General features: G+C 51.6%; 9 protein-coding genes across 10 annotated transcripts; 5 read left to right on the top strand and 4 right to left on the bottom strand.

Annotated features, from left to right (window-relative positions):
• Positions 1-2,072: 2,072 nt before the first annotated feature.
• LMH87_008082 (uncharacterized protein) lies at positions 2,073-3,119 on the top strand (the record flags this gene model as incomplete). Its single annotated transcript, XM_056203703.1, has 1 exon — positions 2,073-3,119. One exon carries the CDS (start codon positions 2,073-2,075, stop codon positions 3,117-3,119), a length of 1,047 nt encoding a protein of 348 aa, XP_056057170.1.
• Positions 3,120-3,443: 324 nt separating this feature from the next.
• On the bottom strand, positions 3,444-4,679 carry LMH87_008081 (uncharacterized protein; the record flags this gene model as incomplete). Its single annotated transcript, XM_056203587.1, has 1 exon — positions 3,444-4,679. One exon carries the CDS (start codon positions 4,677-4,679, stop codon positions 3,444-3,446), a length of 1,236 nt encoding a protein of 411 aa, XP_056057169.1.
• Positions 4,680-5,285: 606 nt separating this feature from the next.
• On the top strand, positions 5,286-7,242 carry LMH87_008080 (uncharacterized protein; the record flags this gene model as incomplete). Its single annotated transcript, XM_056203468.1, has 3 exons — positions 5,286-6,224; positions 6,288-6,577; positions 6,633-7,242. The coding sequence occupies 3 exons, from the start codon at positions 5,286-5,288 to the stop codon at positions 7,240-7,242; spliced, it is 1,839 nt and encodes a 612-aa protein (XP_056057168.1).
• Positions 7,243-8,352: 1,110 nt separating this feature from the next.
• On the bottom strand, positions 8,353-8,967 carry LMH87_008079 (uncharacterized protein; the record flags this gene model as incomplete). The annotated part of the gene is made up of 4 exons (XM_056203348.1): positions 8,353-8,449; positions 8,500-8,612; positions 8,680-8,688; positions 8,947-8,967. 4 exons carry the CDS (start codon positions 8,965-8,967, stop codon positions 8,353-8,355), a joined length of 240 nt encoding a protein of 79 aa, XP_056057167.1.
• A 213-nt stretch (positions 8,968-9,180) lies between these two features.
• Positions 9,181-9,828, top strand: LMH87_008078 (uncharacterized protein; the record flags this gene model as incomplete). Its single annotated transcript, XM_056203232.1, has 1 exon — positions 9,181-9,828. One exon carries the CDS (start codon positions 9,181-9,183, stop codon positions 9,826-9,828), a length of 648 nt encoding a protein of 215 aa, XP_056057166.1.
• Positions 9,829-12,509: 2,681 nt separating this feature from the next.
• LMH87_008077 (uncharacterized protein) lies at positions 12,510-14,006 on the top strand (the record flags this gene model as incomplete). Of its 2 annotated transcripts, none has more annotated exons than XM_056203117.1 (1): positions 12,510-14,006. In XM_056203117.1, the coding sequence occupies one exon, from the start codon at positions 12,510-12,512 to the stop codon at positions 14,004-14,006; it is 1,497 nt and encodes a 498-aa protein (XP_056057165.1). The 2 variants fall into 2 exon arrangements, with proteins under 2 accessions (XP_056057165.1, XP_056057164.1); XM_056203116.1 differs by having other exon boundaries at positions 13,023-14,006.
• Positions 14,007-14,693: 687 nt separating this feature from the next.
• On the bottom strand, positions 14,694-15,396 carry LMH87_008076 (uncharacterized protein; the record flags this gene model as incomplete). Its single annotated transcript, XM_056202995.1, has 2 exons — positions 14,694-14,914; positions 14,985-15,396. 2 exons carry the CDS (start codon positions 15,394-15,396, stop codon positions 14,694-14,696), a joined length of 633 nt encoding a protein of 210 aa, XP_056057163.1.
• Positions 15,397-16,462: 1,066 nt separating this feature from the next.
• Positions 16,463-17,265, top strand: LMH87_008075 (uncharacterized protein; the record flags this gene model as incomplete). Its single annotated transcript, XM_056202881.1, has 7 exons — positions 16,463-16,567; positions 16,676-16,708; positions 16,752-16,828; positions 16,875-16,927; positions 16,996-17,018; positions 17,171-17,188; positions 17,242-17,265. 7 exons carry the CDS (start codon positions 16,463-16,465, stop codon positions 17,263-17,265), a joined length of 333 nt encoding a protein of 110 aa, XP_056057162.1.
• Positions 17,266-17,365: 100 nt separating this feature from the next.
• Positions 17,366-22,081, bottom strand: LMH87_008074 (uncharacterized protein; the record flags this gene model as incomplete). Its single annotated transcript, XM_056202761.1, has 5 exons — positions 17,366-18,101; positions 18,163-18,288; positions 18,344-18,790; positions 18,847-21,818; positions 21,872-22,081. The coding sequence occupies 5 exons, from the start codon at positions 22,079-22,081 to the stop codon at positions 17,366-17,368; spliced, it is 4,491 nt and encodes a 1,496-aa protein (XP_056057161.1).
• Between the last annotated feature and the right edge of the window lie 468 nt (positions 22,082-22,549).

Raw genomic sequence — 22,549 nt, 5'->3', positions numbered from 1 at the left:
TTAATGAATACAAGAACAAGAAAACAAGAAAAAGTGTGAGTAAGAGCAACTTAGCTGATGCAAAAGATGAGAAACATGTAGAGCAATCATTGTTGGTAATTCTTTCCCAATATTTGATGGTCGTGGGCTCGGCCTGGTGAAGCGGCCTCGTTGACTTGTACGATTTTTTAAATCCCGTTGTTTGCATTGCATCTTAAGCCAGTGGGAATGGAAGAAGATAAAAAATAACTACCGCATCCATTTGAGCCAAACAGCTTACCGGAGGCAATGATTGGCAGTGTGCTGCGATGGTTTTCGACTGCGCTCTACCTACCCGGAACTATCCTACTGCGAACAAGTTCCCTCTACACTAAATCCATAAGTCACCAAAAAGATCAGTAATCCCACAAAGGTATCATTGGCAATGTTAAGTAAGAGAGAGGGGCCCACATGCGTTTGTGGGAGGATTATGCCCGAGTCCAATGCTATCTTGCAAGATTTGCACTGACAAGCAGCTACCGCTCCATGACCTCATTTGAAGTCAACCTCAACTAGCCCTAAGAGGAACGCTAACAATTCGATTCTCGATCGCTTCTTACTACGTTATGCCTCGATCAGCGTCGCGCTCGCTTCTTCGGGCGCAACAGATCTCAAGATTTTGTCTTCTTTGGAGTCGGTGGCATTGGGGGTAGAGAAGCGCGAACCAAGCTGTTGCCGCTGCCGGTTCGTTAAGAGGATCAATTACTGAAACTGAGTCAACGGGCGACCATTTCGACTTGTAAAGCTGTTCCCATTCTTCGTGGATAGTGGCAAAACAAATTGCGAGTTCAACTCATGTAGCTGGAAAAAGAAAGTCGAGATATAAATTGCTAGCCGGCTTAACACATATCCGTGCCTGCGAACGCAGCCACGGTCTAAGAAGAGCTCGACCAGACACTGGACAACCTGTTTAACCCCACATCATGACGGCGACGATAACACTAGGGAGCAGCACCCATATTGCTCCTGAACCGAAGACTGTGACTGGCCCAGCTAAATATATTAGGCCCCAGCGTGTGACTTGAATTCGTGCTATCGCCCCTCTCTCCGATGAGAATGCTACAACGTGGCTTCTTTGGGACGCTGCCTCCGACCGCTGTCCAAATGAAGTGGCCCGCTCCCCAGAGTTTGTCTTGGAAGGTAACGACGCCTGCCAAGCTCACATGTCCAGAGTGCCACCACATTTGGTATCTGGTGCGGCTGGAGTACGTGGAGCACAGAACAGAAACAGAAATTCTTCTAGAAGGAGTCCTCTGGAAATGACACAGTGGTGCCAACATTGGCTGCGGTCCATTTACGTCATCACATTCAAGCACGCCGAATTTCTCGTGAGACGAAATACATGCATATATATCTGAGAAGTATTAAGCTGGCTGCCTCCGATTTCCCCGACTTTTGACATTATTAGCCTCCGAAGGTGGCATGCGCTTCACCCCGCAAAAGCTAAATTGAATCGGCCCTGTCGACCTGTGAGACGGCGCCGTCTTGACAGCGGCACTAGTTACCAGCGCCCACCTGTAAGCGTAATAAGCCACTGGAGCTAAAGAGGTACTACATGCCTTTCTAGGCAATTGACCGGCACATCAATCACGAGCCGTCTTTTACTGAAACGTGATTCCCCTTGCATGCAAAGCTTGTGTGGGGTGATGGCCGGACAAACTCACCCACTACGACAGCATTATGCCGCCGAAGAAGGCAATACTATCATGCTATACCGGCAGAGTACGCCGCATTGGATCCCACGTTACTTGTCTTAGTCTTCGCTCGGCGGCACTAGATATTGTTCTAAGATAGCTACCTCTACCACGGCAAGGAGGTCACCGGGATGCGGGATGCTACCAGGTCCATGCTCTGGCGGGTTTGGCTCATACTACGCGGCATGGAGTGAAATAATAAATACCGCGGTCGATTCTCTCTAGTTTCTAGATCAAGTAGTCTTATTCACCATCACTCTACTGCAATACATTCGGTCGACACTAGTAACAATAGTTGCTGGACCGTTTCTGTCATTTTTCTGACTTAGTCTCTTGTCACACAGTAACACATCGCCCATCATGGCACCCTCTCTTCAGAACAGTCTCGCGCTCCTTCCGCTGTTGGCATCAAGCATGGTCGGCGCCTCGCCGTTGACGCCGCGAGCCGACACGTGTGCGACAAAAGGGAGACCTGCCGGGAAGGTGGTCCAAGGGTACTGGGAGAACTGGGATGGCGCCAAGAACGGTGTTCACCCGCCATTTGGCTGGACACCAATCCAAAACCCCGACATTCGCAAGCACGGCTACAACGTCATCAACGCTGCTTTCCCCATCATTCTGCCCGACGGCACTGCACTCTGGGAGGACGGCATGGACACGGACGTCAAGGTGGCGACCCCCGCCGAGATGTGCCAGGCCAAGGCGGCGGGAGCTACCATTCTGATGTCGATTGGTGGCGCTACCGCTGCCATCGACCTGAGCTCGTCCGCTGTTGCCGACAAGTTTATCTCCACCATCGTGCCAATTCTGAAAAAGTACAACTTTGACGGCATTGACATTGACATTGAAGCCGGTCTCACGGGCAGCGGAAACATCAACACCCTGTCCACCTCGCAAGCCAACCTGATCAGAGTTATCGATGGCGTTCTTGCGCAAATGCCTTCCAACTTTGGCTTGACCATGGCACCGGAGACTGCATACGTCACCGGCGGCAGTGTTACTTACGGATCTATCTGGGGCTCCTACCTCCCCATCATCAAGAAGTACCTTGACAACGGGCGTCTCTGGTGGCTCAACATGCAGTACTACAACGGTGCCATGTACGGTTGCGCCGGCGATTCATACGAGGCTGGTACTGTCAGTGGCTTTATTGCCCAGACCGACTGCTTGAACAAGGGTCTTACTGTGCAGGGTGTGACAGTCAAGATTCCCTACGACAAGCAGGTGCCCGGTATTCCCGCTCAGCCTGGCGCTGGCGGCGGCTACATGTCCACATCGAACGTGGCGCAGGTTCTGTCTCACTACAATGGTGCTCTGAAGGGATTGATGACTTGGTCTCTGAACTGGGACGGCTCCAAGGGGTGGACATTTGGCGATAATGTTAAGGGAACTCTGGGAACTGCTTAAACAAGCCTCGACAAATCGAACATTCGGTGGCTACGAACATGGACTCACCGACCCGCTCTCTGTATCTTGAAAACATCTGTATATAATTCTAGGTACACATGTATATATTCTGAACACATATCCATTTAACAAAACTTTTTATGTCAAAAAATGAGTCTAGTCCAATCAAGGCACAGAACTATTGGCTTCACTGAACTCCCAGAATCACAAGGAAGACTGGTTTGGGGAGAGATGCAAGACCGGATTTGACTTCCTGAGCCGAGATCTTTTTTGTAGGCATTCATAGATAAGTTGAGCTAATTTGAAGTAGTGGGTGGCGCCAATCTAAGACAAATTTTGAATCGTGCCAACCATTTGCCTGAACAACTCGTCGGAATCCCCGTACAGACTTGGGTCGGCCGCTGCGAGGGCTTCAGCAGCGTCTGTGGGAGGGTAAATGAGAGTACCATTGATGTATTTCTTGACCCTCTTTGCAAGGTCGCCTTCCAGCATAATGTCTCTCTCCCAGCCTCGGCCAATGACGGCACCGTAACCTCCTAAATCGAGGCAGCAGTTGTAAGCCTTTTGAGAGTAGTTCACCTTGGGCTCATCAATTAGGTCTGCAGCGGCATTGTAACCCGCCACACGACCGAGTAACAGTGCATGCTGGCAGCACATTAAAGCAAGCTTTCCCGCTGGATCAGCAAGTACGTGAGCAGCATCGCCAGTAACGAACACGTCCCTCGTGGATGGCGCGCACAGCGTCGCATCCACACAAATGCGGCCAAGGGAGTCCCTCTTCTCAGAAAGTTGCTGCGTCAAGTGCGTGGCTCTGACACCAGCCGTCCAGATTGCCGTCATAGTGTCGATGCGTTCCCCAGAGCGCAAGGTCACACCAGTTTTGTCGATGCTGGCTATGCCGGATCTGAGCTTGACCTCGATTTCTAGTTCTCGCAGCGCCTTGATGATGGCCGGACGAGGCCCCGGGCCAAGCTGAGATCCAACTTCATCGGAACCATCGACGAGGACAACCCGTACGCTGGAGCCGAGGCGCGAGGGAAGTTCCGTGGCAAGTTCAATGCCTGTAAAACCAGCGCCGCATACCACCACAGTATCGCGTGCAGCGCTCGGCGGCAAGCCCTCCCGATTCTTAAGATGAAGATCGAGCTTTGAAGCAGAAGCGATCGAGTCGATGTCGAACGCATACTCGGACACTCCCTCGACACCTTTGGGGTGGACGACTGAGCTGCCGGCTGCCAATACCAGACGGTCATAGCCAAGCGCAGTGACCACAGTAGTCTCCGAAGTATAATTAATGGTCTTCTTGGAAGTGTCTATGACCTCGACAACGCCCTCGATAAATTGGATATCTGTGGCTTGAAGCAAGGGCTCAAGATCGTGCGCCATGGCTGAGGGATTGCTTTCGTAGAGCCTTGGACGCACCACTAGCGTAGGCTTGGGTGCGACGACGACGACCTCGACATCCTTGGCTTTGTCGTGTAGTTGAAGAAGACGTTTCGCAGACAGTGCACTCCAGAGTCCTGAGAACCCTGTTCCAATGATAACGATGCGTTTCGACATTATTGGTGTAGTATCACACGTGTTTTTGGTTCAGTAAAAAAATAAATAAAACGGCAGTGAGTTGTGCTGGCAGACACCGGAGCAGACGGTGCGGTCACAACATGCACATTTATACTCATATATCGGCAAAATACATCGCCTATTGTAGATTTGCGGGCCAATTAGCCTGGCGTGCTCCGATTCCCATCTGGCTAGTTTTGTTGATGAAAGCTGTACTGGACCACGATGCGTATCTAATCGGGCGGCGGAATGAGACGCCGCTGAAGTACACGTAAAAGGGCATACAGCTGCAAACTTGTTGTTACATTGCTACCACAGTCACGATAGAAAGAGACTCCTTTCCATTTTTCACATCATCATCCCGTGTTTCACGCCTTCATTAACTCTTTCTTTCGTCGGGCTCTAGTATACTAGCAGAGACCCGATGGTGGACTAAGTCAATTAGTCGTAGCTTGGTGCATACCCGAATACCCGCATACCCGATTTCATGTCACTAGTCCGACGACCCACTGAGCCTTGAGCTGAGCTGATGAGCGAGAGCTTAACCAGTAACTACTTTGCACTGTGCATCAATCACTACACAGCCCAGGATCACATTCCGGAACAATGTCACAAGTACGGAAGCAAGTATTGACACGATCGTCTTTGGCATGCCTGTCTTGTCGCTCTCGTCATCAAAAATGCGACGCCAAGAAGCCACAGTGCACCCGTTGCAGTGAGGCGGACCGTAACTGCCAGTACACGAAATCTCGCCGCGGCGCCAACATTCCAAGGGAAGACTTACCGCGGCGTCATCAGACAGTTCACACACCAAATCAGCTCGACGAGTACATTTCCACGCTCATTACACCTCCAGATATCGAAGCGCTTGCGCCGGTTAGCTTTTTGCCCTACAGCTCTACAGCTTCCGCCCCGCCAAGCGCCCCAGACAGCCTCTCACCTCAAAAAGACTATAAAGAAGTGCGCTCAAGAGGGAGCTCCCGAATCTCCGTGTCGCCAAAACTCAGCAAAGACACGCTTATTGAGGCATACTACGAAAACTTTCATAAATTCCACCCGTTGGTTCTACCTCGCCGCCGTTTGGTCGAATTCCTGGACGATCCGAATTGGAGATCTAGGCTGGAGCCGCTTATTGCCACCATCAAACTAATAGGGAATCTTTATCTGACCCAGGATTGGTCTGATGCCCTCCAGAATGATGCGGAGATGAAGATTGAGGGTCTGGCAAACACGGATCCAATCCGTGTTCAATGTCATCTATTGTACTCGGCAGCATTATTTTGGCAAGACCAGAAAGAAAAGTCTCAGCTTGAGATGGGAAAAGCTGTTGAAACTGCTCTCGAGCTCAGAATGTTTGACAGAGAGTTTGCAACAGCACACAGTGGCCAAGATGCGGTAGTTGCCGAGTGCTGGAGGCGGACGTGGTGGATGGTCTATGTGTTCGACGCATTCTATGCAGGCACGCTAGGAAAGGTCCAGTTTTCAGTTGCACATATAGATGCGACTGCTGATTTGCCGTGTGAAGAAGTGCAATATGAGTCGGCAGTAAGTGCTTGGCCCGAATCTAGCCAAGGATATGAGGATGTGCCGCTGACTTGACCACCTCAGACTATTCCGGAATCTATATCACTGCGCGAGTGGGACTGCAGAGAGTTTGACGAAGAAGAGAAGCCGTTCTCTTCCTTTGCCCACCTCATCGGGGCCATAAGGTGCGCAACGCTGGCGAAAGAGGCTTCCCTGAAGAGCGACCCTCGAAAGAAGCCCGACGACGTACTCCACGTCGCAGATTCGATTCTGGACAGCTGGCTACTCCTTCTGCCAAAAACAAAGAAGCAAGTCATGCTGCGCAGCGGCGAAATTGACGAGCTTTTATTTCAGGCTCATCTGCTAATACATGTGTACGAGTCTCTTACCCCCCCTTGGATTTGTTGCGAACCCTTCTAATCTCAGCAGCGTCATGATCGGATTTCATCGGCCGCTCTCAGATCTCAAGTTTAATGCAGTGGAAGATATCTCGAGCTGCGCTAGGGATCCTGCGCCCGACGGACCGACCCCAGAGCATATCAATGTTCACACAGTGCGGGTACTGCGATCAGTTGAATCACAAATTCGACTCCTCGCGCTTCCGTCGCGACCTTTCAATCACACGCCATTCTGCACTTGCATGGTCAGCGAAGGGACCCTTGCTCTTCTGTCGGCATGCAAGTTTCTATTGAGAGGGCACGAGCTTGCCATCGCGCGGGATCAGATACGTCTCACCATTGGGTGCTTGAAGAACATGGGTGATTTGTGGCCGAGGACATCCCGCAATGTGTCACAGATCCAGGCCATAGCAAAACATGTTCTAGGTATCGAAGCGCGCGCCGCACCCAAGGATGCATCTGGCTCTGCGCACTCCGCAACATCCGTCTCTGACGGAAACGGAAGCTCTACCGATATTACGAGTTCTTCAAATAGTGATGTGTTCTCTACTATCCGCGATTTTGACGACATTTGTGGGTGGTATGACATTGGCGAGATGGATTCGGCTTTGCCGTTTTGGCCAGCTGATCAAAGTGCTTGAATTGTTGCATGTCCAGGAAGATTCAGCGAGAGATGTGCTGCTTCTCTGGTAATCACATATTCTCCTTGCCCACTAAACATGCAATAATGGATTGCATCAGTTATTTAACTTGTGGCGGGTTAGAGGCAGAGCTCCGTTGCCAGTCGCCCCTGCAGAGATGATCGAGCTGTTGCCTAGCCCAAGTCATACGTCTAGAGCAGCACTAATAATAATTAGTGAACCACAAAGTTACGAGCAGCTCCTCAAAACAGTGGCTTCAGCAGCTGTGCGCCGTATCCACCTGCACGGGCACCATGCCACTGTTGCCTGCACTGTAGGCAGCCGTTGGCGCCAAGCGGTTCAGCTGAAGTGATGAGTGAGATGTACAAAACGAGATACGAGCTCAAGAATTCGAAATTGAAACTATAATATTCATGTCCGATTGCTTTTTTTGTTTATTTCTCATAATTCTCTATCGTCACCGTCAACATGCCTTCCAAGAAGAGGAAGGCGTCGGCAATTAAAGCGTACACAAGTCAGCGACAGAAAGTAGCGAAATACCAGGCCAACAATCGCACATTTATCAATTTACCAAATGAAATCATAACCCTCATTTCAGAATGCTTGCCGCAAGTCGACCTGAATAGTCTGTGTCTCGTCAATCGACATTGCCTCGCAGTCGTAGAGCGCACCCTTTATATCAAAGATGCGGTCAACGAATATTCGGAGAGTCTACTCTGGTCTGCTATACACAACAGCCCCGCGACAACTCGCAAAGCAGTCTCAGCCGGCGCCAAGATAGACGGATGGAAAGCAAAGCCCCATCCTAAGCACCCGGTTCACCGAGAAGAAACAGAGGCGGCAGAGCGAGATCCTATATATGGCAGTCGAGCACGAGTCCCGCTTGCGCACTGCGACCAGAGTCCTCTGTTCATTGCGGCATACCAGGGTCACTTGGATGTCTGCAAAATTCTTTTAGGCAATGGCGCTGCGCCGGGCTGGAAGACTCCCTGGGAAAATTACATGACTCCCGCCTCCGCCGCCGCCGCGAAGGGGCATTTGAAAGTGCTCGAGCATTTGCACGACCTTGGATATGACCTTGCAGGGGATCGGTGCTATCACGGCACAGTGCTACACAGCGCTGTAAATCACGGCAGGGCCAGAGTGGTTGAGTTCCTGGTTAACACCGCGGGCATCAACATCGCCGAGAAAAATGGCAAAGGCCTGACTGCTCTCGCTCTATCAGTTTCAAGCCAGCCGGCCGCCGTATTACGGTACCTGTTGAAGATGACACCGCCGAAAGATCCCTCCGTCACAGAGGCGCTCAGCCAGGTCATCGAGCGATACCAGACGAGCTTCGCAGATATTATACTCGACAGCAACAAAATCGACTGGAGCCACACAACTCAGTCAGGCGACACATTGCTTGTGCAGACGATACAGCAGGACAGGCCATACTTTTTGAACCTTTTACTTGAACGGGGCCGTTTTAGCCTCAACGTCCGGTCGAGTAATGGCTTGACGCCTTTGATGCAGGCGAGGCAGAATCCTGGCTACCGCAGTGCGCTGCTAGAAATCCTTCTCAAGTCTGATAAGATATCCTTAGTTGACAAGATTGCTATGGGGCAAGAGGTGTTTTTCGAAAATCTACGCCGTAGCCACTGCGACAAGTTACTGGCGCTGTTGCTAAAGGAGGGGTTGGCTGGCGATGACCATGTGGCTCACTTGCACGGGGCCGCGTCGCATGGAAAACACAAGATCATAAGGCTTTTGGTGGAAGACTTCGGCGTACCTGTTGATGCAAAGATGCCCAACGGCTACACTGCGCTCAAAGATGCCTTTTTACGGCAGGATTCAGAAACAACAAAATGCCTGTGTGAGCTAGGAGCCAGCTCAATACTCCGGGGCTTGGACTTCCTCCCCATGCTACACCATGCAGCCCGGTATGGACCTGTGCCGATGATCCGGGCACTGCTGGACGGCGGTGTAGACCCGAACAAAACTACTCCGGGTAGCGAGCAGACAGCGCTACACTTTGCATGCGCCAGCGGCAATCTGGACAGAGTCACTGCGCTTCTCAATAATGGTGCTGACCGCATGCTTCGCGATGCTGACGGGCTCACGGCATATCATGTCGCTGCTCGCACCGGCAGGCAGAAACTGGTCAAGTGGCTGCTGTCCGGTCGGCGCCATCCGGATCCGCTGCTCCAGGAGGGCCCGACACTTTTGCACGAGGCCTGCCGAGGAGGAAATGTCCCCATCGCCAAGCTCCTTCTAAAGCGAAAATGCAACATCGAGGCGCGGACGGATCGGGGGGAGACGGCGCTGCACATTGCCGTGGCGCAAAGCAACTTGGGAATAGTACAGTTGCTGCTGAGCAGCGGCGCGGACACTTTGGCGGAGGGCAAGGATGGGTCAACGCCAGTCTCGCTTGCAGCCAAGACGGGAAATGATGAGATCAGAAATGCGTTGCAGCAAAACAAGGCGCAATTCAGAAGCCCGATACATATAGACAAGATCGCGGCTGAAAAGGCATCGGGTGTACAGAATGGAAGCGATGGCGAGGAACGACAGCTGCGGAGGTCCAGTCGCCGCCGGGTTGCTTGAGCTGATTGAAGTGTGTTGGGGAAGAACTGCGATACCAGTGCTGAAAGTTAGCACGACTGAAACTTGCATTGAAGTAGTCACAATACTTGTCTGGTCGCAATGGCTCTGCCGAGGACAATTGCTACTTACATATCATTTTTATCAAAATTCCGACTTGCACGGTTCAACCCGTGGCCCCAGAACATCAACTTGTGCAGTTTCCAGCCAGACCATCAGCTGCCTTTTTGTCAGGTACTAGGCCCTTCTAGCAGCCAGCTCAAATTCGACAATACAGCGGTTCACAGGATTCTCCATGGACCATGTCTCCGCAAACTAACAAGTAGCAAGTCAATTAGCGCATTGTATAGCGCGAGGAATCAGTTTATAGCAGGCACTGGAGTTTGACGGAAATCCCGCGCGCCGGCCCCTTATAGAGTCCGTAACTAGTGGACTATGACGTCCTGTATTTCACTTGACCCGGCTCTAGACGCTCAGTCGAATTCAAGCTAAAATGTGAATTATAGAGAACCTAGGCACTAATTATGCTGCCGCTTGCAACCTGTCAATTGCACCAGCAATTAGTTGCAGCGGTTCCTTTTTCTTTGCGAGACACACATCCACCCTAGTGCACCTCAGCAGAGAAATCTACGAAGAGGATTACGCTCTCTGTCGACTATGGAGAGTCCCACAAGTCCTCAAAGAGGGATCTAGGTAGCGCTCGATAAGCTTCACGGCAATATTGCTTCAATTATACCCTGAGGTGGATCCTTCTTTTTTTCTTCAGCAAGAGACCGGAGATCAACTGAGTGATCAGCAGAAGCGTTTTCAAGCTTGTCTCGTGCAAGACAAGGCCGTTGGCGATCGATGTTAGATCCTTTCATGTATGCAAGTGGAGCCCTGGACATTTCAACTTGAGTCGAAAGAACAAAACCCAAGTTTTGCCCTTCAAAATCCTTCGATAGACGTCCATGTGCCTTGCCATTTGGCTGTATCCCGTACCAGGAGCACGCTGCCTAAATACCGCGAATCTACTCGTGACACTAGCTAAAAGCTAGCATGGTACCGGACGCTAGACTAGACAGTCAGCAAACTACGTTTTGGCCAATTCCGTGTCCTCGTAAGGCTACAGCTTTTCAAGTTAATTTGTGATGCATAGCATGCGCCATATTTGCGGAGATGATACAGCATCTTGTAGCACGCGGATTTTTTCGACTTACGCATCGCTGAAGCCTGTTCCTATAGCGTCAACTTGGTGCAAAATGAATATCCGTTCGTGTAGCACCACTAGTGACAGTACCTAGCTCTGCAACCTAGTCGCGGAGGCCTGTCGAGGTCTCAGCCGGTGCTGGCGTTTCTTTACAACGACAAGTTTCTAAGAACTCTGCAAACTTACTTTTCCGATCAGCCATACAGTTGCACTCAGACAGACGGAGTAGTTACATGACAGTAAATATTGAGTAAGATCAAGCCCTGCAGGCCCCGGCTGCAATGGTACAGGTTCACACAACAAACTACCGGCCCGCTCTAATAGGCCAAAACGAGTCTAGAAAGTACGGTATTTCCTTGCTTTCACTTCCCGCTTTGGGCGTTTCGTTCTGTGCCCTTTGCCCATACATCGTCTATGAAGAAATGGTGATGATCGGCCTCTTTCGTTTCTTTTCCCCTCTCTTAATCACCCGGCCACTAGTTAGTTACTCCGCATGTCAGCCGGCTCGACGGAAAACGCGGGTCATCAATGCGCTGGCAGTGTGTAGCCAGTCGGACGACAAAGCAGGTTACACGGGTAACAATGAAATATGCCCCTGCACGGAAAATGTGGCGCTCGGCAAATCGAGGATCCTGCTTCACGAGACTACGCGTCTCAAATGTCTCCGTCGCAGCCCTTCATTTGTCGAGCGTAACTGAGCGCCTTGGTCGGGATCCTGCGCATTGATCACTTACACCTCTCGACCATAGTATATTAGGTAACAATACTCGCAATTCGTCAACCATTCGCAGTTGAGGATGATGGTTCGATTCCGTAGTGAATTTGAAGTCCTCGGAGCCATGACGGAATATATGAATGATCGCCTGTTTCTTCCAATGTATTCTGGTCGGGCACGAGCCTCCTGTGGAATTCTCCGCAGTTATTGGCGATGCCAAGTTGGGAAGCTGCCGATTTCACCGCCAGTGACCTCACCCAGCGTCCAAGCGGAGCTCAGCTAGTTCAACTACAACCCTCATCTGAGGGGTTGCTTTAGCGTGTTCCTTCGCTGGAAACCTTTGCATGGTAGGATTCTTCAAATTGCTAACTCTGACCATGGTACGATGAGTTGTCACGAGGTTCTGGCCATTCACTATAGGAAAGTGGCAAAGAACCAGGCAGCCGGACCTTTTTCAGCCACGGGGGGGCGCGAACGTTCCTTTCCACCCGTAAGCCAAGACTCTGAACGAGTTCACACTGGGCTCAGACAAGGCAAAATTATCGGCATATTAGCATTGGCATCGCATTAGCAGCACGCTAACCTTCTCGTGCATCATGGATCGTGCCTTCATGCCAGCGTCGGAGCGAAGCTGACGGTATCAACGAAAGAGGGGTTGGTATCAGGAGTCTGGCTATAAGTATTCTGGTCTATCCAGGTCGCCATTCGGATAGTTTCTAGAGAAATCAAGACGCGCGATTCAATTGAGGGTCTCAGTGTTCCTTCTCCGTACTTACAGCCATGTTTTCGAAACCTCAGCTTGACCGCGCCAGCCTGCTGGCCCTGGCCCTCAGCGTAGCCCCCTCTATGGTCAACGCCGGTCCTTGCGACATCTACAAATCCGGTGGCACACCCTGCGTTGCGGCGCACAGCACAACTCGTTCTCTGTATGATTCATTTGGCGGTGCACTCTACCGAGTATCGCGTGACTCCGATGGTGCCAGCACTGACATCAGAGCTCGTTCTGCTGGCGGTGTGGCAGATGCCTCTGCCCAGGATTCGTTCTGTGCTGGCACTACATGCCTCATTACCACCATCTATGATCAATCTGGTAGGGGTAACCACCTCAGTCAAGCCCCTCCCGGAAGCGCTGGCAGTGGTCCGAACAAGAACGGCTACGACTGGCTGGCGGCCGCTACTGGCGCGCCTGTCACCTTGAAGGGACAAAAGGCATACGGTGTCTTTGTCTCTACCGGCACTGGCTACCGCAAGCTAGTCGGCAACGGCACCGCCAGAGGTGACGAGGCCGAGGGCATGTACGCCGTTTTCGACGGAACCCATTACAACAACGACTGCTGCTTCGACTATGGCAACGCAGAGACGAACAGCAAGGATACCGGCGACGGCCACATGGAAGCAGTCTACTGGGGTGGTCCTGAGAATAGCCCCTGGGTTCTTGCAGACTTGGAAAACGGCTTGTTCGCAACGGATCAGCGCAAGCAGAGGATTAAGTCGAACCTCACTTCGCGCTTCGTCACTGCTATTCTCAAGGGAGAGCCACATCACTGGGCTCTCCGAGGCGGCGATGCCAACTCCCCTCGTCTAGAAACTCTTTACGATGGCGGTCGGCCCCAGGGTGCATACCAGAAAATGTCCAAGGAGGGGTCCATCATTCTTGGCATCGGCGGTGACAACAGCAACCGTGCCCAGGGTACATTCTACGAGGGTGTCATGACATCGGGCTACCCATCTGACGACACCGAGAACAAGGTCCAAGCCAATATTGCATCTGCTGGTTATACCGCAGCATCTTTGACCAGCGGCCCCAAGCTGAATGCCGGCTCTTCCGTCTCGCTGCGCGTTACCACCCCATGCTGCAAGGGCAGCTACATTAGCCATGACGGTGATGTCGTCAAGATTCAAGCCGTATCGTCGTCAAGCAGCGATAGCTTGAAGCGTCAGTCCACTTGGGTGGTTCGCACCGGTCTCGGCAATAAAGAATGTTTCTCTTTCGAGTCCAAGGATACCCCAGGTAGCTTCATCCGCCACTTCAACTATCAGCTGCGCCTCAACCACAACGACGGTAGCAAACTGTTCCACGAAGATGCGACCTTCTGCCCCCAGGCCGGCTTGAACGGCCAGGGAAACTCGATCCGATCTTGGAGCCAGCCCACTCGCTACTGGCGCCACTATAATGGCAAGGCTTACATTGCCACCAACGGCGGTCCCTTCGAGGAAGACGCCAAGTACCTGTTCAACGACGATACCAGTTACGTCATTGGTGGCGGATTGGCCTAAATGAATCGGTAGACAGCTGGCAGACTCGCTCGAAGAGGACAATGTAAAAAGCCAAGCGATGGTTATAGGCGCTATATAGTCTTTATGGAATGACTCCGTAAATGTTTCGCACAAAATCGACAGTATATTTACACCAAACTCGCATGATTCCGCCCCATAGGTAGTAAACATGTACAATTTCTTTTCTCCTCGAGCTATCTGCTCCCTGTCTCGCGGGAGGATGTTGCAAGAAATCAACGACTCGGGTAGAAATCTCAACCTGTCAGAAAGCTGCTACTACAGTGCTGTAGTTCACGGGTGAATCGCAATCGCGTGCGCTAAAGATGTAACGCCCTTAAGGGCCTATCCAAGCTGTAGTTTCTGGGATGCTCACACAGGAAGCTGTCCCACGCCACACAGACAAGGGCTATTAGCATGAGCAGTGCGAGCAAACAAATAGATGTAAAGCTAAAGCGTTCAGTGAAGAAAAGCCTAGACCGTTTGCCAGTGATGTCATAAGTCAACGCGAAAGTGGCCCACCCGCGATGCAATTCAGATGAAAATAAGCAAGGTTCGTTATATATCGTGTGGAGTAAGTCCAAAATATGTACGTAAACTATATACATGAGAACGAAGATATGTCTACTGCTAGCAGTAGATAAATTTAGCCCTGTTACGCTCTGCGAACAAGTAGGGCTAAGAAACGACTTAGAAGCCGGCCGCACTGCAGACCTGGTTAGCCAGCGGGAGACGCTGAGCATACAAGTTCCCAGCCTCGGCCCTCTGAACGGCCTGATCCAGCGCAGAAACCTCCATAGTTTGCCAGCCAGGAATACCCTTCATGACAGCGAGGAACTGACGGGTGCTGCCGGCGGCGGACATGTCGGTGCCAATGTCGGGGTAGAACTGAGCGCGCTGCTGGAACATGCCTATGTAGATCATTAGTAACCCGTTGCCGTTGATTGAGCATAGAAGCCCTTGGCTCGAGCGTAAACTTACCGACGCTGTCCTGGTCACCTCCCTCAAGGTCGTGGGGGTAGTTGTACGAGGCAGGGACGCGAGGGTTGGCGTAGATGTGCAGAGTAGACTCCTGGAGCGCGGTGCTGATGACGGCCAGGCACGCCTGACGGTTGAGTCCCTCGGCGCGAACTTCGCCAATGGCGGCGGCCGCGTTGCGGCTTTGCACAGCGTCCAGGCCGGGGTAAGAGCCGCCGCTGGGAGGCGGGCTGCCGCCGCCGCCGCCGCCGCAGTACTCAGCACCGGTACCGCAGTAGCCGTACTTCGAGCAGCAGTATCCGGGAGCGCAGTTGGCACTGCTTGAGCACTCTCCGTACCGAGCAACAAGCTCGTGGGGAATCGCGGCCGCAGTGGAGATGAGCGCAAAAAGCAGGACAGAAGGCGTGTACTTCATATTGACGAATTGAGAATGAATCAGGAATAAATCTTGAAGTTGCGTGACTAAATCAAATGCTATGGTTTGTATTTGTGAGTTGAGTGGATGGTTTTTTCTTGACAGCTTGGGGGAATGAAGATCTCTTTATACATATTCCAGCTCACCATCGCTCGGCATCTCGGGCCAATGCAGGCCATCCCACAGACATTTCTTCTATTGGAGTCCGGTACTGTTGCAGTTCTCGACCGACTCTCCATCAATCAGTGTAGCAATGGCTCATCTCCTTAGAGTTCCAGCTATCGCTCAAATCGATACCGGTCAGGCACCACTTGCCAAAGCAGCTCCTAAAACAGTTCCTCCGCTGACGGATTGGGTAACGTTACCGGGACTATCGCTCTGTGGGGGTTAGCGGACTTCCAAATCGTAAGCAATTAGCTCCTTGTCCGATAATGGCTACCATCGAAGAAGGAAGGTGCAAGTGTGTCTGTGTCGATGGGATCCGTGCAAAGTCGCGCTCCAAGGTCGAGGCGCAGGTCAGAGCGGAACAAATGTATGGTCTCACGTCGCATAAAACGATGCTGGATAAAATCCTGCCGAAGCCAGAAATCCTTCCTTTATCTGTGAGCTCCGATACCCGAGAAGGAAATATTTATTCCGAGCCCTGTGACCTCAGACATGCATTGAAGCTCCCATTCAGGATCAAGTGCGGCCGAGCGAGACGGTCTGAATGTATGAGTGAATAAAGTCGGGAAATCCTGCAGGAAATGTACTGACAAGTGTCAGATTGGCGACGGGCTTCGGAACCGCCGCAGAATGCATTCACGTGGCACATCCAGGAACCACCGGAAGGAGCCGACTCTAACCCAAAGGGTAGCTTTGGCCGATCAATCGGACATTTGCGCGCAATGCAAGGCTCTGCCCCTGCAGTTCCCCTCCACACTATTAGCGAGACTAGACCGTCTGGACCATAACTAACCCGCCGTTGGCCATCCTTGGTGACGATCCGGGGTTGTTCTTCTTGCCAGACCACGGGCGCGGGTGACGAGGCTTGACGCAGACTGGTAACGTTACTGGTCGTGGCGGGATGCACGGTGCTGCACGCACACCTTCACCTGTAACTGCTGCCTGGGGTGGTGAACTCGGCAATTGCGTGCAATCCTACGAGCGAATCCTGCTATCGGACTCGAGGGTGACAGCTATGACCCGTCTGATTTCTGATCAGACGAGCCTCCCCAGGGGCGCGATGTTGCAATATTCCAAGTCGCCCGACAGCCAGCAAACTAGTTAGATCTCATAGAACTTTCGCGAAGTGTGTCGAAAGATTATTAGTGTGAGCCAACTAACTTACCCACTGAAGCCGCTAACTGTTGTAGGTGCTAGGCATGAACAATCAATCGCACTGTCAGCGGCATTCGTTGTTGGGAAACGAAGAGCACCCTGAGGATGGCAAGTAAAGGATCGGGTAGGACAAAGTTTTACAGCTTCAGATGCCATAGACTGCTCGTCAGGGCTCTCATTTCCGGTTGCTCCATCAAGCACGGCGAACTTGGTAGCCAGTCCTGGATTACTCTAGCACACTACAGGGGGCGTTCAAGTTGATCACTAACGTTGGTTCAGTTAGTGTACCAAGTGGTTCTGTTGTAAGATCTTGACCACCGGAAAGCACGCGCCACGAACCACTGTAGAGCGCTTCGATTGTGCTCAGCGTGCCAACAGGACAGTTGGTTAGTGCTCATGCGACTTCTAAACGATGACTGCGGCCTTAGACGCTGCCGATAATCAAGAAAGAAAGCGGTGGAAAAAATCTTATGTGAGCAAAAAATAACAACAGGAATGTAACGATGTTCACTGAAATATTAGAAGTTTTGCGCTTTCTTTTTCAACTAAAGCGGCCTGCTTGATTTTTCCCGCACCTATTAACTACCCTATTCGTGTATATGGTCCCTTCGAAGTAGTACGAGGAGGTTTTCCTTGCTTACGAGTGTACTTATCTGGCGTTTCGCGCCATCCATAGATCTCTGAATCGGCTCCCGTTCTTCTCCACCAGCTCGTCGGGCGCTCCGTCTTCCACGATGCGACCAGTGTCCAGCACAACGACCTTGTCAAATTCCATGACCATCTCAAGGCGATGGCTGACCATGACAATCGTGTACCCGCTGAATTCTCTGAGAATAATCTGCTGCATGAGCCTGTCGGTCGCAATGTCCAAACTGCTGCCGTACTCGTCAAGGACCAGCACACCGCCGTCCTTCTCGACCTGCACCGTGCTGGTGTGCGCTGCCGAGGTTGGCTTGAGCGCTGCGCTGGTCGTCTCAGTTTGCAGAGTTAGTTTCTCCGAGTCGGTCTCGTGCTGACGGAGTCTGACACGTCGTCGAAGGATTGCTCTCGCAAGACTGAAAAGTTGTTTTTGTCCGAGGCTGAAAAAGTCGGCGGAAAGACCTGCTTCCAACCCTCCGCGGTCGCAGACAACGTTCCATAGCTCAACAGCTTCCAGCGCGGCCTTGCACTCTTCCTCAGTTGCTACTTGGCCAGGATCAAGATTGAGCATAAATGACGTTCCGTTGGGAAGAAACACCGGCTCTTGTGGGACGGCGATTATCCGCTGGCGAAGTGTTCCACGGTCAATTTCCGTGAGGGAAAGGCCATCAATTGCTAACTTGAGGTTCGAACGAGGCAATGGATCCAAAAGCCGGAGCAGCATCAGTATAAAGGACGATTTTCCACTGTCACAATAAGTTAGCCAATTAATAGTATTCATGTTGTATAAACGTGTGCTTAACTCACCTGCCCGTTCGACCGCATATGGCTACTTTCTGGCCACTTTCGATGGTGAGATCAATATCTCGCAGGGCGCAGATAATTCCAGAGTCCTCTTTCTCCGACACATTCGTAGGCGAGAGGGGCGAGTAGCTAGAGTCTTGGGTTAGTCAACAGCACAAGCGTAATGGCAGTAGTCGCAACGCACTCGTATGACGCAGAAGCACCGCCAATCTCAATACGGCCCCTCTGTGGCCAAGAAACTGGCGGGACGGTATCTTCGCCAGGTAAATCCTCTTTCTCCGTGCTTGTGCCAAATGATCTCAACCGGTTGACCGCCCCGAGAGAGGTTTCGAGATTCGTGTAAGCGTTGAGCAGGGACGACAAATAACCAGAAAAAGTGACAAGAGACACCATACTCGCTCCCGCGAATCCTGTGCTAGCTTTGAGCTGAGTAGCGAGAGTGACGACAATTATAGCTATTACAGCCACCAGGAGCCTAAGGCTTATGACGAGCCAACGCTGAATGATGGCGAGCTGATATCCCGGATTAGTTGATGTGTTGAGTAGCGCATTGTTCTTGATAATGGATGCATCTGTCCAACGAAACGCTCGAAATGTCGCGAGGCTATTCATTGTGTCAATAAAGTGTGTACTTGGATCAGGTTAGCTACCAACACGGCAAAATACGGAATGTTGTAATCATCTTACTAGAGAGGGCTCTTTGCCTCCAAGTCCAACAGACGAAGCTGTCTGGATGTCATGAGATAGAATCGCTGAATAAAGTAAGCCGCCATAATGAGGAATGGATAGGAAATGAGAACGTAGGCACTCGAAGTGGCGGCAACGGCAGCTGAGCCAATGACCATCCAAAGCATAGCGAACGTGTCAATCAATGCACCCGGTAGCTCGTTATCAATCAAGCTCATGTCTTGAGAGAATAGATTCGTCACCACTCCGACGTCTGTCTTGACAAAGAAGCGTAGCGGTGCTGCAATGACGGTGCGCAGCGCATCCTTGTGCAGATTCAGGCCGGAGATTTTAGCCAATATCATCATACCAAGACCCAGCTGAGACATGGTAAAGCCGAGTCTAAGGCACGATAGAAGGGAATATATGCCAATGTAGAATGAATTTGAATGACGCTGGGGCGGCGTCGACGCATCGTTCGACCACAACGCCAGCCATGCGTTCGGAAAGCTCCAGCCAAATCCGCAAGCGACACCCGTGAGCATAAAAAGCGTGACCCAAACCTTGCCGATACTCCTGAAGTAGTGCAAAAAGACTTGCCAATCACCAGATGCACGCAAATTCTTTTTTACTGAAGCCTCGGCAGGTTTGTCTTTGACAGGCTTGACAACTGCTTGAAAGTCAGATTCCGGCTCAGCATCACCAGTTGCAGTGGTTAGTTTCTCGCTGTCTGTGGTTTCATCCCTGCTTTTGTCGATTTCGAGACTCTGAATGTACCTCTCGTTCTGATTGAGATGCTCAAACGAGCCCTCCTCCACGAGTGTGCCATCTAAGCCTAAAGCAATAATATGCGTCGCCTCTGACAAGTAGTGCACAGCGTGAGTGCAGAGGATAACAGTCGCGTTTCTTTCTCGAAGGACCCCAGAGGAGCCGAAAACATGGGAAAAAACGTGACGCGCTGTGTCGTTGTCCAGACCGCTCAGTACGTCGTCGAAGATGTAAAAGTCACATTCTTCATAGATAGCCCTGGCAATCGATACACGCTGCTTCTGTCCGCCGCTCAATGTGATGCCGTTGCTGCCGATTTTTGTCTCATCGCCATCGGGAAGGGTCTCGAGGTCTGGGCCGAGCATCGTGGCTTGTATAGCTTTGACGTACCTTTGTGCGTCGACATCGCCAAAGCCCGCAACATTCTCCTTCACAGTGGCGTTGAAAAGGGCAGGTACCTGGTCACAGAAAGCGGTTTTACCTGGGTCGATGAGGAATTCGATTGTGCCCTTCACGAACGGCGTCTCGCCCAAAAGGACATTGCATAGAGTGCTTTTGCCGGAGGCCACGGGTCCCACCACGATATTTAGGCCACAGAAAAAGGATGCGTCTATGCCTTTCAATATCATCTTTTCAGGCTCCCATCCAAAGTTCCCGTCAGAGATGCGAATGGTCGGGCCAGTGCTTGCAGGTTGGGATGGGTTTGGAGCATCAGCGTCTACCGCAGAACGTATCTGCCGAAAGTCCCTCCTATCTTCGGTTTCAAGGAAGTTTTGGACTCGCTGAATACAAACAAACGCCGCTATAATACCCGGTATTCCTTGAAAAAAATTGTTCAAGGGGCTAGCCAGTAGCTCCAAGAGCGCGATTGATGTGAAGATAGTAGTAACGTCGAGGTTTTTGGAGGTGACCGCAAAGGTAAACATGGCGCTTAGCGCACCAGGCGCGAACCCAGTCGCCATGACCAGGAGTTCCAAGATTCGGAATTTTTGCACTGCTTTCATTTCATCAACGCGCATGCCTTGAATGGAGCGCTCCACAGATTGCGCCAGGCCGGAGATTTTGAGGTTCTTCATATTAGCAATGACATTGCTAGTTTTGCCGACGCGCAGTTCGAGCCTCTCCATCCACCTATTTTCAAATGGCTGGACCCAGTGCATCACGACGAAATTTGCAATCGTGAGGCAAGTAATCAGCACGATGGGCGCCGCGAACGCAGCACCCAGCTGTCCGTAGAGAAGCCAACATGACACTGCAACCTGCAGCGGGACATACCAGAGCTGGTGCAAACTAAGAAGGCCATGTCGGATATTCTCCACGTCTGTTCCCATCAGTGTCAATGCTTTGGAATCATTGGAGATGGAGCATTGGGACGAAGTAGTCTTGCGATAGACGGCATCGATAAGAATGGATCGCATCATGAAAAGGTAACGTGTTTGATAGCTCAGAGCCACAGAATAGGCCAAGGGGGCGCCAAAATAGACAATAACAGTCGCACCAATGAGTCCATATCCTGTATAATCGGATCGCGAACCTTTGTTGTCTAGATAGATGAGTAGACGCTGGACCAGAAGGGGCTGGCACAAAGCGAGTCCAACCTGGCAGAGGATGGGCACAACAGCCAATAATACTGGAATCAACAGTGTCTTGAATAGAGCTTTGGCAAGGGCATTCTTCTTGCCATGGAGCTGCGAGATGTTGAGGTTCTTGACGTGTGAGTGCAGAGCCTCTGCTGACATTCCGTAGTCAAGTGTGTACAGGTCTGGTGCGGACAAGACTTTTCTGCGCCCGGTTCGGATCAGTCGAAATACCCAGGTATTCGTCGCTATCTCGTAAATTCCGATAGTCTCTTCAGGACTATGCTCCGCCGCGTTCCATTGGGCCCAGCGTCGCTTTCGCGTTGCTTCCAGTATGATGGCGATAGCCCATAGCGCTGTAGCAGCAGCAAATAATCGTGCAAAGACAAAGTCATGGCTTGAGCGCGATGCAACCCACAGCGTGCGAGTTTGCGCAATGTCGAGCAAAGTTTTGACGACAAGGTACAGATTGAGAAGAATTGACGGTCGAGGACAACGAGAATGCTCGAAGAAGCTCAAGGCTACCATGCAGAGTGCTGCAATGGCATCGAGGGCGGCGGCGGCAACGAATGTTCGGGAAAGGCTGCCGGCATGTGCTGCGAGAGCTAGAAGTGCAAGCCTCAGGGCGCATATGGCAAAGAAGCATCCCTATTTGTGGCACATCAGTGATTGCAAGGTTGACGGGAAACATGAGAGCTTACAGCCTTTGTCAGCTGGAACCAGACTCCGTTAACGACGCACGACCGTCTAAGCAGAGACCAAACTCTCAACAAGCCCAGAACGATAAAAAGCGAAGAAGGAAGAATGGAGAAAAATATTTGCTCGAATCTGAGCGTAAAGTCGAACCCACCGCGGCATCCATGCACGCTGGGGCCAAAGGAACTATCGTCGGCGCAACCAGCGAAGTCCATGGTAGGTAGATTCAGCTCCAATCCTTCTGGCGAGGGCGAGGCGGGCGTGAAAGAATGACGAGAGGATCGCGAGAGTAGGCAACAAGGGGCGGGGTAAATACAATATATAACTAACGGACCCCAACAACGGGCCAGTTCCCAAAGAATCCTGCGAGAGCCGATGTTGGTAGCAACCAAGCAAGTAACAGCAGAGCCAACGTGGCGCAGCAGCCTTATCTGCATGCTGGCGCGCTGCAGGTCGCCAAAAAGGGTTGTTTCGGCGCTTGCCCCAGTCGATGAACTTTTGTCTGACCCCGAGCTAACTGAGAGCCTGATTCACTAACAAGCTTCCCAACACAACCCCCGCAGCATCCTACAGCAGCCGCGGAGTGAGACGATGGCACTTTGGGCAATGTGACTCTGTAACTAGCGACAGCGCTAATGTCGAATGGAGTATCCTGATTGAAGCCGTCACTTCTATCTGGCTGA

The sequence above is a fragment of the Akanthomyces muscarius genome (genome assembly GCF_028009165.1).
Source record: "Akanthomyces muscarius strain Ve6 chromosome Unknown contig_16, whole genome shotgun sequence".
NCBI classification, from domain to species: Eukaryota; Fungi; Ascomycota; class Sordariomycetes; order Hypocreales; family Cordycipitaceae; genus Akanthomyces; species Akanthomyces muscarius.
The sequence above is the reverse complement of the archived record's forward strand: the minus strand, read 5'-3'. Positions and strand labels throughout refer to the sequence as shown.